This window comes from Thunnus maccoyii, chromosome 7 (genome assembly GCF_910596095.1).
Source record: "Thunnus maccoyii chromosome 7, fThuMac1.1, whole genome shotgun sequence".
Lineage (NCBI taxonomy): Eukaryota > Metazoa > Chordata > Actinopteri > Scombriformes > Scombridae > Thunnus > Thunnus maccoyii.
The window spans coordinates 31,774,914-31,790,384 of NC_056539.1; the positions used below are offsets into that span (position 1 = coordinate 31,774,914).

Sequence of the window (15,471 nt, forward strand, 5' to 3'; positions counted from 1 at the left end):
GTTTGTTTTGGTGGTTAATTTACAAGAGATTCATGTTCTCTATGAATGACTGAGAGACGTATATTTTAAACTTTTTATGTCTTTTATTTTCTTGTAGTTTTCACACACACACAGTTTTGCAGCACTGCACACAAAACACTGATAGACGTCAAACTACAACTTTGGAAAACTGCTGCCAACATTAAAGGACGAGTTTACAGGTTAAGATATAGGGTGTAAAATCCTCTCCATCTGTGTAAATATGTATTTAAAAGTTTATCTGAAGCTAATATGAAGCTTCAGCATCCAAAGGAGTCAAATCAAGTAGATATCTTTCAATGTTACAGTCTTTTTAGTGCCAAAGTCCCTCTTTTTGTTACTATACTTCCACCGCAACTCAACAGGGAAACACTGTCCGAGGAAACACAAAGAGGGAATTTGATGCTAAAAAGACTGTAAATGTGTCAGACACCCACTTGTAATGACTAACTGCTGACTGCTGAAGCCTCATATAAGCTTCACATCAACTTAAATTAAGTGACTGTGTGTATAAAGTGACCAAACCAGTACTTTTACTTATATACTTTAAGTACATTTTGCTGCTAGTACTTTTTGCATGCAGGACTTTTACTTGTAATAAAGTATTTTTACATTGTTGTATTGGGTTCTTTTACTTAAGTAAAAGATCTAAATATGCATTTACACACAGCAGCAGCATATCTTCATTCATTATTCATTCATTCATTATTTATTTACCTCCTGACACGCCAACCAGATGGTTCAGGATCTATCAGTATTGAATGTTCTGTGTGGTCAGCTGTTATACACAGATTCCAAGTTTATACAGTGAAATTATTAGTAATAAAGCTGCCTGGCAGGATGAATCTTGAGCTCCATCACAGTTGTCAGGACATTTTTTATTTTTAAGTATCTAAAAGTCCAAACTCTGTTTCCTCTGCAGAGTTTCCTCTGACTTGTCAAGTTCATAATTTCAGTTTTCAGTTTTGCTGCTTAAAAGCAAAGTCTCACAATATTTCCTGTATTGACATTACCGTGTCCATGGAAGCCTTTACTGACCTAATCATTAAAGTAAATCATTAATCAAATATCATTTTATTGAATAATAATTAACAGTGGTTGTTGCCTCATTGGGCAGATGGGTGTATCACTACACACAGCCAGAAATGTCAGTATTATTACCAACAAAGATGAAGCTCTGGATGACCTTGGCTTAACCTCAGATCTTTTCAAGTCCTAGAAATGATGCTGATCCAATATTTGTTTTTGTGGACTTTTTCCTTCGTATTACAGCTAGACTTCATACTGAGCTACAGTAACAGTTCAACCAATAGCAGTGGCAGAGAGTTGTGGTTCACCTGCAAAATGTCACAGAAAGAGAAACAGAAATATGTTGTTTGTTTTGTTGTATTGCTCCTATTGTAGATACACTGGTCCAATGCAATAATGGCCACGCATCATACAGGTGTCTTTTGAAGATTTCTCTCTTTGATCAGTAGACACTATGAAAACTACAAGAAAATAAAAGACATAAAAAGTTTAAAATATACGTCTCTCAGTCATTCATAGAGAACATGAATATCTTGTAAATGAACCACCAAAACAAACATATTAGATTTTATATTGTTTATTTAATAGTATTAGTATAGTGTACAAGTGACATACAGGTTTCTACCAACACAATCAGTTCCACTTTGTGATTATATTCAGGTTATACATCATATTAATCTTTACATTTCTCATCAGACAGTTTTATTTTTCACTACCACAAAGCTTACAGCAAAGCATATTTCGTACAAAGTGCATTATGTTCTTATTTAAACTTCAAAACCAGTGCTAAGAAAAAAACAAAATCAACACACCAGTTATATAGAAAACACCATGGTTATATATGAATCCAAAAACATATCGTGCCTTCACTTTCTTCTAGATATAGGATTTTCTAGACTTCCAGTTTGGCCAGTAACTCCTCTATTTCTCCACACATTCGGCTCCTGTTTTTTTCTTTAATCTTCCTCAGAACTTTGATGCTGTACTCTCGATAGTAAGATTGGTGCGGTATCTCTGCTGCCTTCATGTGATATTCTATCGACCTGTTGTAATCTCGTCGATCAAAGTTTAAATGTTTTGCGTAGTAGTTGTAAATCATCTGTTTCTCTACAGGGCCCAGATCCATTTCTAGCAGTTCCTGGTAAATCTTCTCAGCTTCATACTGGCTGTGATTTGACTTTGCGTATATATTTGCGAGGGATATTTTCTTCAGAAGTGACGGATGATTGTAAAGAGAAATCATTTCTTTATGGAGACTGATTCCTCTATCTATCATGCTTTGCTGTAGGTGACTGTCGTTGTGAAAAACGATTCTCCATCTGTAGCAGAGTGCAGCACACTTCTTCAGGTAACGTTCATCTGGATGTTTTTCCAGAGCCTCCTCTGCCAGAGCAACAGCTTCATCAACAGATACATGTTTTCTGTAAACCCTTAATAATGCTTTCATACCACTGTAGCTGCTCACAGGATTTTTCAAAACCTTTCTGGCTAACTCACGTGCTTCATCTTCAATTTTTTCTCCTTTCCTACCACGCTGATCAAGGTCGTGAGCAGCAAGGTACAAGTTCTCTGGATCCTGTTCCTTGGCCATTCTCAATTTCTCCAGGACGTCGTCCTCCACTGGTGTGTCGTCGAACTTATAAGCCTTCACTAATGCTAAGACACAGCTGGTGTTCCACTCCACCATGTCTGGTTGCATCCTGATGGCTCTCTGGAAGTAATCTGCAGCCAGAAGGTATTGGTCTTTGTCAAACTTCATCAGGGTCCAGGCTTTTTCAGCGTAGATCTCTGGATGGAGCTCGTCCTGGGATGGAGATGGATATTCTTTCAGCAGGGCGTCGACCTTTGACAGGTAAGTCTGACACTCTGCTTGTTCTCCCAGGTGGTGGTGCAGCCAAGCCAGGTTCCCGTAGTTCACCAACAACCAGGGACCTTCATTTGAGATGGTGTTTCTTAACCGGCGGAAGGCCTCTGCGGCCTTGCTGAAGAAACACCGGGCGTCTTCAGTGGAGCTCTGCTGGTACTGAATGCTCAGCTGGTAGTGAATGTACCCCTGCAGGTTGTAAATGTGACCCAGCCAGCTGTTTCCCTCCTCGGTGCCGATGTCCTCCAGCTTGCCTCTGAGATATAAAAGTCTGGACCTGCTGGAGTCGATGTCCCAGGTGAAGTGGCATTGCAGGGCCTTCAGTTTGGCCTCCATTGTTGACTGACTCTGAGCAGCACTGATGGAGAATAAAAACAACACACATTAAAATAGATCTAAATATAATATTCGTTAACCAGTGTTCATCTCATGTTATCAGAAAGGCTAAACAGTTCAGAATAGGTTGATTTATGGTCATTTGCACGAATGCACCACCTGCTGGCACACTGATTAATACTCCTCATTGGCAACAGAGAGGTATCAGGCTTGATGAGTGGAGTGTGGCTGCATTAGACCAAACAAATCCAGGTGGTGGTGTGCATTTTTGACATACTGTAAGTAGTTTTCTGTTTGTTATTCTTTGCACTGTTTATCTGCCATGTATACAGAATATCATTGTACTAAGTATGGCGTTATGTAAATACAGTAATTATCATGCCACATGGTAGATTCCTCTTGTGCATTAACATTATCTTTACATAGTAGATGTTTAATTCATATTGCTATTTACTGCTCTTAGGATGACAGAAGGGTACAATTTCTTTGTTTAGTAAATGATAGGTATGGTATTTTAATTAACTGAGTGTTACTAATTAAGTGTCATGTCATCAGTGATCAGCTGCCATGTCCAGGTAAAGGCCACCAGGTGTCACTGTTGGTTTCCTCAGTGAGATTACCCTGTTAGGAGTTTTGGTGAGAGAAAGTAGTACTGAAACTGAGGTTTTAGGTCATTGTAGTCAGGTTTTGGTGGATAAAATTATTGAAATGTTTATTTGATACTTATTCTACGATGCTGATATTACTTTCATCTCCATAGCCATAGCTGTGGTATTTTGCTGTTAATATTTGGATAAGTTGCCAGTCATTACTAGGCAAAGCAAGTTTATTTGTATAGCATATTTGAACAACGAGGCAATTCAAAGTTATTTACATAAATCATAAAAGGCACTACTCACTAATTAATTTTCATATCGCTTCTCCTTTATTAGTTTGTGTTGAAGCACACCCAACCATCAATAAAGAAGACAAACTCATCAGAGTCTCCAGCCTTGTGTCCTGACCGTCACTCAGTGGCGAGCGTCAAACATCCATCAGCTTGCAACTGAACTTTGAGATCCCTTATCTGCACATGTGCAGGGAGGGAAGAAATGGAGCACAAAGGAGCATTGAGTGGACAGGAAGGTAATAAGGAAGGAGTGAATGAGGGGAGAAATGGATGGCGAAATAAGTTTTAGAGTAGAGACAGCATAAAAAAGCATGTAGGAAACTACAGAAGGAAAGAAATAAAGAAAGAATAAAGGTAGGAAAGTTAAGGTAAAAAAGGAAGAAAAAGAATTGAAGAGGGAAACAATGGAGGACAAAAGAAGGAAGCAACAAGCAAAGGAACAATAAATAGATGATGATGGAAGCAAGCGATGAGCAAATAAGAATTTGAAAGAAAAAGAAATGAAGGCAGGGAGGACATAAGGAAACGACAAAAGCAAATGCAGTTAAGAAATGGAGAAGTGAACTGAAAGACAAGAAGGATGAAATAAAGAAACAAAGACAGGAGACAGAATGAGGGAAGGAAAGGAGGAAAGATGGATGAAAGCAGAACTGTAGCTACTGAAGAAGAACTTAAGAACATTATTACACTTAAATGCTCCTGGAGGGTTTTAATGGCTGATTCCGATACTTTTTACAATTTTTTTTAAACATTTTTAGGCAAAAACGGGAAAAAAGTGGGATAAATTTGACAGAAAATAACTGATAAGTTATAATAACAATAAGCAAAAGAATGATAATTATATTAAATAGACAGAAAATAACATTTTATAGACTTATGAGAAATGTCTTTGGGTGTGGTGGATTTACATCAGGTGATTCGTGATCTCATCCTTGTTGAAAGGTAATATGGAAAAAGCAAGAATCATAAAATATAGTAAAAGGGAGCAAACTGAAGGCAAAAGAAGGAACAGCAGAAATGGAACAAGAAAAATAAAATAAGAGAGAACTCAGCAGCACTGACTGATAATAAAAACATCATCATTAACTGGCAAGATCCATAATGTTAATATTTTGGGCTCTGATACCCTAAAATAAGACATTGTTATACATTTTGAAGTGCAGAAGCAGCTACTCACCTCATTATTCTGCTGTTTCCTTAACTCAGTATTTCTCTAAATATTAGTCTGAAGCAGCTTTTGGGTCCGCTGGCATAAAGTCAGTAGCTGTTGTCCAACTTCTGCTTTGTTGTGACTGCTCTGATGTTGAGCATGATATTTATAATGGTGCAGAAAGGACTTTGGACTTTTAGAGGTGGGACGAAGCGAACAGACGGGAGTTCGCTGCAGCGAATTACAAACTTGCAGAAAGTCTGCTTCATCAACGTACAGAGAGACGAGAGAAAACATGGAGGCTTATGAGAGAAACTGTGAGAAAACAATAGAAAAAAACTCGAGCCCTTAGAGAGTTTTAAAGTCAGCAAATTCGCACGAATTAAATTCGCTTCTCGCTCATTCGAAGGAATCTTAACTTTCGTTTCCCAGCAACAGAAATTTATTGCCTGACTGCCCAATTAAAAGATTCACAATCTGTCACGTGAGTCTTAAAACAAACAGACAGGAGCCCAAATGAACATTGAAACATGTTTTTCTTGCTGTAATCATTCCTCCTGTTCATAATGACCATCAGAAGATCCCTTCATAATGCACTTACAATGGAAGTGATGGGGGGACAAAATCCACAGTCCTTCTTCTATGCAAAAATGTATTTAAAAGTTTATCTGAAGCTAATATGAAGCTTCAGCATCCAAAGGAGTCAAATCAAGTAGATATCTTTCAACATTACAGTCTTTTTAGTGCCAAAGTTCCTCTTTTTGTTACTATACTTCCACCTGCAGCTCAACAGGGAAACACTGTCTGAGGAAACACAAAGAGGGAATTTGATGCTAAAAAGACTGTAAATGTGTCAGATATCCACTTGATATGACTAACTCAGACTGGGAGGAATGATTACAGCAAGAAAAACATGTTTCAATGTTCATTTGGGTTCCTGGTTTCTGTGAACTCATCTCAATGTTTGACGTTTATCAGTGTTTTGTGTGCAGTGCTGCAGAACTGTGTGGAGAACATGAATTTCTTGTAAATTAACCACCAAAACAAACACATATTAGATTTTATAGTGTTTATTTTATAGCATTAGTACAGTGTACAAGTGAGATACAAATTTCTACCAATACAATCAGTTCCACTTTGTGATTATATTCAGGTTATACATCATATTAATCTTTACATTTCTTATCAGACAGTTTTATTTTTCACTTCTACAAAGTTTACAGCAAAGCAAATTTCATATTCAAGTGCATTATGTTCTTATATAAACTTCAAAACCAGTGCTAAGAAAAAAACAAAATCAACACACCAGTTATATAGAAAACACCATGGTTATATATGAGTCCACAAACATCTGATTAAAACCTGACCATTAAAGTTCATAACATGATTATGGTAATGATATTTTAAAAGACCATCTCAGTGCTTTTAAATGATTCAGTTTGTTTCCTACAAATCACATAAACTCTATTACTGCTGAGCATCTTTTCAGAGTGAATTTATAGGCTTTTAATTGTTCTTCTTCCTTCCAGCAGTCTTTGTCTTTCATTAACTTCACTATAATGTTGATATATATGTACTGTTTGTAAAGTTCAGTTTTATAACCCCGTCTTCATCCCATTTACACACACGCGCGGCTGTCGCTGCCGTCTTCACCATAGCAACGATCGCTGAGGATCATCAGTAGGCTAATGTAGCCGCTTCCGCTATCGTACAAAACTGACAAAAAATACTTGATTTCTAAACCAAAATCGCATGGTCTTTTGAATTTGGTTTTCTGGATTTTCGTTTGGAAACAAAAAAGGAATAGATCACGTGATTTCGTTTTTCGTTTTTGGTGTAAAATGAAAAAAGGAAAAAATGATGTGACTTCCGTTTTTGGTTTCAAACACAAAAACAAATTGGCTTGATGTCTGCAGACCTGTCCGATATTCAATCCAAAAGGGAATAACGATAAAACGAATCGGCAAAAACCAAAAACTGGCCGGGTTTGATTGGTTCTACGTTATTTGATTCTGACACCAAAAACGTTTTTCCGTTTTTTGTTTTGAAACAAATAACAGATTCACCATTTTTTGGTTTTTGAATTACAAATTAATTACAAATTATTCGATGATACCCGGACTCTGTAGACCGAGGTTTGAACCGTTTGTTTTTTCAGTACAATTGACACAGACAGAAACCGGAAACGTTTTTTTGTTTTTTAAATTTTGGCCAAAAAACAAAAAGTACAAATTCAGCTCGATTTCTTGTTTTCTGTTCTCACCTGGTACCTTTATTATGAAGAGTACAGTGCAAACATAATTGACAGAGCACACTGGCCAATCAGAAACAAGGAGGCACTGAAGGCCCACCCACCAATGAAAACAAACATTGAGTGGTAAATTTGTTTTGTCAGCAAGAACAGAAAACAAAAAAATCAAGCTGAATTTGTGTTTTTTGTTTTTTTGCCCAAAATTTAAAAAACGAAAAAAACAACCTGTTTCTGGTTTCTGCCTGTGTCAACTGTACTGAAAAAACAAACGATTCAAACGTACCTTGGTCCTGTAACTTCCACAAATCTTTTCCTCAAGTTTTCCTAATGTTTTAAAATCAGAATGATGAATATGTACAGATTTTTAAGGTAATGTTGCACCTTCACTTTCTACTAGATTTGGACTTTTCTAGCCTGGCCAGCTTGGTCAGTAACTTCTCTATTTTTCTACACATTGGGCTCCTGTTTCTTATTTTAATCTTCCTCAGAGCTTTGATGCTGTTCTCTCGAAAGAAGGATTGTTGTGGTATCTTTGCTGCCTTCATATGATATTCTATCGACCTGTTGTAATGTTGTCGATCATAGTTTAAGTATCTTGCGTAGCCATTGTAAAGCATCTGTTTGTCTGCAGGTTCCAGATCCATTTTTAGCAGTTTCTGGTAAATCTGCTCAGCTTTAGCCTGGCCGCGATTGGACTTTGCGTATATATGTGCGAGATCTCTTTTCTTCACAAGTGACCCATGAGGATAAAGAGAAATCACTTCTTTATGGAGACTGATTGCTCTGTCTATCATGCTTTGCTTTACATGACTGTCCCTGGCAAAAACGATCTTCCATTTGTAGCAGAGTGCAGCACATCGCTTCAGGTAACGTTCATCTGGATGTTTTTTCAGCGCCTTCTCTGCCAAATCAATAGCCTCATCAACAGATACATAGCTTTTGTAAACCCTTAATAACGCTTTCATACCACTGTAGCTGCTTACAGGATTTCTCAAAACCTTTCTGGATAACTCTCGTGCTTCATTGTTAATTCTTTCTCCTCTCTTAGCACGTTGCTCAAGGTTGTGAACAGCAAGGCACAAGTTCTCTGGATCCTGTTCCTTGGCCATTCTCAATTTCTCCAGGATGTCGTCTTCCACTGGTTTGTCGCAGTGCTTTAAAGCCTTCACTAATGCTATGACATAACTGGTGTTCCACTCCACCATGTCCGGCTGCATCCTGATGGCTCTCTGGAAGTAATCTGCAACCAGCACCTTTTTTTCTTTGCCGAACTTCATCAGGGTCCAGGCTTTTTCAGCGTAGATCTCCGGATGGAGCTCGTCATGGGATGGAGATGGGTATTCTTTCAGCAGGGTGTCGACCTTTGACAGGTAAGTCTGACACTCTGCTTGTTCTCCCAGGTGGTGGTGCAGCCAAGCCAGGTTCCCGTAGTTCACCAACAACCAGGGACCTTCATCTGAGACGGTGTTTCTCGACCGGCAAAAGGCCTCTGCGGCCCTGCTGAAGAAACGCCGGGTGTCTTCAGTGAAGCCCAGCTGGTAGTGAATGTACCCCTGCAGGTTGTAAATGTGACCCAGCCAGCTGTTTCCCTCCTTGGTACCAATGTCCTCCAGCTTCTCCTTGAGACGGAAAAGTTTGGACCTGCTGGGGTCGATGTCCCAGGTGAAGTGACACTGCAGGGCCTTCAGTTTGGCCTCCAGTGTTGACTGACTCTGAGCAGCACTGATGGAGAATAAAAACAACAAATATTAAAACACATCATCAGCATGTTGATATAATATGTTCTGAAGTGTGATATGTTTGGGTAACCAGTATTCATCTCATGTGGAGGAAGGGATGGAAGAAATGAAGAGGGAAACAAGGGATGAGGAAATAAGAATCTGAAGGAAAAAGGATAAAGAAAGGAAGGCAGGGAGAAGACAGACAGAAAAGCCAAAAGTGAATGAAGTTAAGAAATGGAGAAATGAGCTGAAAGACAGAAAGGATGAAATACAGAAATAAAGAGAGGAGATGAGGACAGAATGAGGGAAGGAATGGATGGGGGAAGGAGGAAAGAAAGGAGAGAAGGAACTCAGTAGAGAATGAGGGAGGAACTGTAGAAAGATGGCTGAAGGTACTGAGGAAGGTTTTCAATGGGGGAAAGTACATTTACTCAATTGCTGTCCTTAAGTACAATTTTGAGGTACTTTAACGTTACTTGAGTATTTCCAGGTGATGCTACTTTATACTTCCACTCCACTACATTTCAGAGGGAAATATTGTACTTTCTACTCCACTACATTTATTTGACGGCTTTAGTTACTTTTCAGATGAAGATTTGACACAATGGATAATATAACAAGCTTTTAAAATACAACACATTGTTAAAGATGAAACCAGTGGTTTCCAACCTTTTTGGCTTTTTGACGTCTTACAAAAAGCAGTGTGTAGTCGGGGTCACATTTCAGACATCTATGAGTTGTTAACAGCTCCACCAAATAGTGATTTTTCCCTCTAAACTTCCCACATGCTTTCATTTCAATAAATGTTCAAATGATCCAATATTTCACCAAAAAATCAAAGATTAGAGAAAAAGTCCAAAAAACTGAAAACAGATTTGTGTATCAGAACTTTGTTTTTTCTTCTTTCCTCTCCCATTAATCATCTCACGACCCCTCAGATTTATCTGCTGACCCTAGGTTGGGAACCACTGGACTAAACTAGCTAACTGTATATAAAGTAGTTGAAACTAGCTCCACCTCCAGCAGCTACAACAGTAACATGCTGCTCTAACACTGATGCTTCACTATTAATAATCTAATGATGTCATATATAATAATATATTAGTCAGAGGGACCAAACCACTACTTTTACTGCAATACTTTAACTACATCAAGCTCATAATACTTATGTACTTTTACTGAAGTAGAATTTTTCATACAGAACTTTTTCTTGTAATGGAGTATTTTTACATTGCCGTGTTGGTAATCTTACTCCAGTAAAGGATCTGAGTACTTCTTCCACTACTGAAGGTCTTATTAAAACATTTTTACATTACTCACACTGAACTGTAACAGAAGAGCTAACATCATCAGAATGCACATAACTTCAGGTTGTTCACTGGTGAAGGACAGGATGATTATTTCCCTGCTTTGTTTTATAAGAAATATTTAATTGTCTAAAATCCAAAATGTCCTATACCGTCAATTTTCATATAGTAGTAATGGCCATGACTTTAATACTAGGCATGTATTAAAAGGTTATTTTTCACAAAACTAATGCAAGGCAATGTGTTATGCACAGAGGAATGAAAACATTTAACACATTTAACAAGTAAAACTGTTTTTAAGCTACTATTCCTGTACTTCCAATAAATTTCGGTTAAAAATTGTCTCCAATTAGAACATGTTTTGTAACAGAATACGTATCTATATGATCATTAAAGAGGAAGTTCTTAGTCACTATATATGTTGTTTTTAGGCATACAACTACTATTTTTGAGCTGTATCCAATTCTTTTATTGACTATTATTATTATTGTTATTGATTACATGTAAAGTGCTTCACAATTCTTACATATAAAACCTTTAAAGAATTGTTAAGTCAAATTTATTAAGAATTTTTGCAAATTAGCATCTACCTATGAACCCAAATATAATAAGAAACAAACAACTTTACACTTTTTTATGTTTTTTCTTATAACTTGTACCAAATTGCACCATACTAAAAAATAATTATTAAATACCTGCAAATTACTCCGAAAAGTCCAGGAAATTGGTATAAAATTAAAGTAACTGTAAAATAAAGTATTACAGTTTTACATGTTTTTTTTTTTTGTTCCTGTTTGCCATGGATTTTATCATACTATTGTTTTGCATTATAATGTAATGTTAACTTGTGTGGCCCCCAGGAAGAGTAGATGATACATTGGCAGTGGCTAATGGGGATCCAAATAAATAAATAAAATAAATTACACTTAATCAACACATGGTGGATTGTAATGGCTGGTTCTGATACTTTTTACACTCATGTTTGACTGTTTTAGCCTAAAACTAAAGTAAAATAAAAATGAGGGGAAAAATTAAAATAAATAAATAAATAAATAATAATAATAATAATAATAATAATAATAATAATAATAATAATAATAATCAGGAGAAGTACAAGACGAATAATAAATAATTTAAAAAATTAAGGTCTGGTTAGGTTTAGGCAAAAAAAACATTTAGTTAAGGAAAGATCATGGTTTGGGTTAAAATAAAAAATAATAAAATAAAAACGCCTGCAAATGTCCCAACGTCTCAACGTCTCCCAACGTAAAAAAAACCCGGTTTTAAACGGGAAGCAGGTTGTGGTCTCAAGGTGCTGTCTGCTGCTTCAGTCTCTTCCCAACCACCCAACCCCTCCGCCTCTTAATAGGAAAGTCAGCTCATATAGATGGCATCAGAAATACGTAACTTTCCCTATATTGTAGAAATGTTGATATGTATTAAATGTATTGAAACGTGGAGATTCCACGTGTTTGCAGAAACGTACAATGCCAACATTTATTCTGGCAACCAGGCTGTAATTTTACAGACTTTGTTTGGGTGTGGTCGAATTGCACCGGGGGCTCATTATTATTATTATTCATCTTTATTTTTGAATTCCAGACTGTGGCGCTGGCTGCAAGGAAAGTCAGAAGAAAGAAAAAGAACAAGAAACTAGAGGAGAGCAAAGTAAATTAAAAAAGAAGGGAGGGGATGAAAGAAGGAAGTAAGTAAGAGAGAACTCTGCAGCACTGACTGACTATAAAAACGTCGTCATTAACTTGTAAGATCCATCATGTTTATACTTTGTGCTCTGATGCTCTAAAATAAGACGTTTTATATACTGTCTGAAATACTCACCGCATTATCCTGCTGTTTTCTCTTAATATTACTCTGATGCAGCTTGCTGCGATGTTGAGCACACGTCTTTGCATGAACATGTTGATGTGCAAATAACTTTTAGAGGCGGGGCCATGCGAACAGACGGCAGTTCGCTGCAGCGAACAGAGAGGTATGGAAGCCCCTGTCCGCCAATGTGATGAAAAAAAAATCCTATTAGTCAATATAATGAGAAACTTTCTGAAAATCATGAGAAACTATCTCAAAATAATGACTTAGTGGCATAACAGCTGTAGATGGCTTTGCTCGGTCATTTTCAAGTTAATTCATGCACTGAACAAATTAACAAATAGAACAAAGGTTTCAAAGTCAATAAGAAAAAACGCTACTGTAAAAATGAATAAAACTGAGGATTATGATACCTTGTGATGTCCCCTGTCATATTGGAGTATTGGTGTCTTGAGACTTTTTTAATAGTAAGCAGGCAGCAAATAGGCAGAAATAACAATAAGACTGAAAATCAGTTTACCATGAGTAAGAGCAATAAGAAGAAATGCTACAGTTAAAATGATCAAAATCTGGGACTGTAAATCAATTAAAGACCATTTAATTCTCTGATTCATTTTCATTTCATTTTCCCCTATTTGTTAAATTTTTCAGTTCATGAATTTGCTTGAAAATGAGAACAATACCATCTACAGCTGTTATGCCATTAAGTCATTATTTTGAGAAAGCTTCTCATTACAGTGACTTACAGGATCTTTTTTTTTCATCACATTGGCGGAAATGGGCTTCCATACAGATGAGAGGGAACATGTAGACATATGAGAGACACTGTGACAAAATAACACATAATACTCAAGCTCCTCCTGCTGAACTCTGAGGTCAGCAAATTCGCACGAATAAAATCGAGACGAAAATGTGCTTCTCGTTCATTCGAAGGAATCTTAACTTTCGTTTCCCAGCAATAGAAACTTAGTGCCTGACTGCCAGATTTAAGGATTCACAATCTGTCAAGTGAGTTTTAAAACAAACAGTCAGGAGCACAAATGAACGGTGAAACATGTTTTTCTTGCTATAATCATTCCTTCTGTTCATACAGCAAAGGAAATTTCATATAAAGTGCATTATCTTCTTATTTAAACTTCAAAAACAGTGCTAAGAAAAAAACTAAATCAACACACCAGTTATATAGAAACACCATGGTTATATATGAGTCCAAAGACATCTGATTAAAACCTGACCATTAAAGTTCATAACATGATTATGGTAATGACATTTTAAAAGACCATCTCAGTGCTTTTAAATGATTCAGCTTGTTACCTACAAATCACATAAACTCTATTACTGCTGAGCATCTTTTCAGAGTGAATTTATCAGCTTTTGTTTTTTCTGCTTCCTTCCAGCAGTCTTTTTCTTTCATTAACTTCACTATAATGTTAATATATATGTACTGATTGGGGAAAAACATTTCTGGAATCAGCAGCTCCTCACATTTCACATGCAACTGTGTTGGTCAATGATGCAAATTCGCAAGTTCACAACAGTTCATCAAAAAACAAAATTGAAAAATTATGTGGATTAACCGTGACCTGATTGCCATGGTTCCATTCAAATAAACTGATTCAGATAAAATTTTGAATGAAACAGACAATCCACTAATTACATTTCACTCCACGCACTGATTGACCAGGTGAGGTTTGAAATTCTCTCCTGATCCTGCAGCCTCGAACCCTCTGTCCCACCACCAACTACAGAGCTCATAGGTGAATTCAGCTCTCATTTGTATAAAGTTAAAATTGATCAACTTTCGACCCTGTCCTTTTATTTGCGTCGCCAATCACTCCTTTGAGACCTGTTATCCCAAAGTCTTTTGATTGGCGCTTCACTTGCAAGGAAATTCTTATATGGAGGCTGATATTGTTCTGTGTATTGTGCTTTGTTTTAGGCGCCTGTCGCAGAGTGCAGCACATCCCTCCAGATAACGTTCATCTAGATGTTTTTCCAGAGCCTCCTCTGCCAAATCAATAGCCTCATCAACAGATACATGGTTTCTGTAAACCCATAATAATGTTTTCATACCACTGTAGCTGCAGACAGGATTTCTCAAAACCTTTCTGGCTAACCCACATGCTTCATCTTCAATTCTTTCTTCTTTCTTAGCACTCTGCACAAGGTCTTGAACAGCAAGTTCTGTGGATCCTGTTCCTTTGCCATTCTTATTTTCTCCAGGATGTCTTCCTCCACTGGTGTGTCACGGTGCTTCACAGCATTCACTAATACTGTGACATGGCTGGTGCTACACTCCACTCCACACCAGGTGTCACTGTTGGTTTCCTCAGTGAGATTACCCCGTTAAGATTTAGTTTGCTGACAGAAAGTAGTACTGAAACTGAGGTTTTAGGTCATTATAGTCAGGTTTTGGTGGAAATATTTATTAAAATGTTATTTGATACTTATTCCACTTTGGTTATATTAATGTCATCTCCATAGCCATCACTGTTGTATTTGTTAATATCATTTGGATAAGTTGTCAGTCATTACTTATCAGTAAGCTGATTTTCATATTGCTTGTCTTTTATTTGTTTGTGTTGAACCACACCCAAATCAATAAAGAAGACAAAAAAACTTATCACAGTCTCCAGTCTTGTGTCCTGACCGTCAGTCAGTGGCGAGCGTCAAACATCCACCAGTTTGCAACTGAACTTTGAGATCCCTCATTTACACATGTGCACTCTGTTCACTCTTTTACTGTGTAGTGTCCCCAAAATAACTTCACACATCAATGGTCTGCTGTTGGTGCACCACCTATCCAGTCGACAGCGCTGCCACCCAGCTGACAGCACGCGATGTCCAATTCGACAGTTGCGCCACCCAGCTGTCAACTGGATAGGTGGTGCACGGTTTGGGTAGGGTTTTGAATGAAACGGCTCTCCATATGTTAATGTGTTGTGTTGTGGTATTTGCAGCGTATTTTCTAAATGCTGTGCACATGTTGTCAAATTGATGAAGATATTTTCTTGATGCAGCGTGTTTGCCCTTGTCAGCCACCGTACTGTGGGGCCAACACAGCAAGCACACTAATGAA

The 15,471-nt window shown here is 37.4% G+C and overlaps 2 protein-coding genes and 2 long non-coding RNA genes across 5 annotated transcripts; 2 read left to right on the forward strand and 2 right to left on the reverse strand.

The window, feature by feature from the left end:
• Positions 1-1,652: 1,652 nt before the first annotated feature.
• Positions 1,653-5,773, reverse strand: LOC121901152 (interferon-induced protein with tetratricopeptide repeats 1B-like). Its single transcript, XM_042417860.1, has 2 exons — positions 5,314-5,773; positions 1,653-3,269 (listed from the first exon to the last, which is right to left on the reverse strand). The coding sequence occupies exons 1-2, from the start codon at positions 5,316-5,318 to the stop codon at positions 1,940-1,942; spliced, it is 1,335 nt and encodes a 444-aa protein (XP_042273794.1). The 5' UTR covers positions 5,319-5,773; the 3' UTR covers positions 1,653-1,939.
• Positions 3,278-8,908, forward strand: LOC121901154. Its single transcript, XR_006097184.1, has 5 exons — positions 3,278-3,525; positions 4,180-4,372; positions 8,381-8,403; positions 8,586-8,678; positions 8,818-8,908. It is a non-coding gene; the product is annotated as an uncharacterized LOC121901154 (long non-coding RNA).
• LOC121901151 (interferon-induced protein with tetratricopeptide repeats 1-like) lies at positions 7,329-12,476 on the reverse strand. Its single transcript, XM_042417859.1, has 2 exons — positions 12,405-12,476; positions 7,329-9,259 (listed from the first exon to the last, which is right to left on the reverse strand). Exons 1-2 carry the CDS (start codon positions 12,407-12,409, stop codon positions 7,921-7,923), a joined length of 1,344 nt encoding a protein of 447 aa, XP_042273793.1. The 5' UTR covers positions 12,410-12,476; the 3' UTR covers positions 7,329-7,920.
• LOC121901153 lies at positions 11,886-15,015 on the forward strand. Of its 2 annotated transcripts, XR_006097183.1 has the most exons (4): positions 11,886-11,968; positions 12,168-12,270; positions 14,332-14,439; positions 14,547-15,015. It is a non-coding gene; the product is annotated as an uncharacterized LOC121901153 (long non-coding RNA). The 2 variants fall into 2 exon arrangements; XR_006097182.1 differs by having other exon boundaries at positions 14,332-15,015.
• The last annotated feature ends 456 nt before the right edge of the window (positions 15,016-15,471 follow it).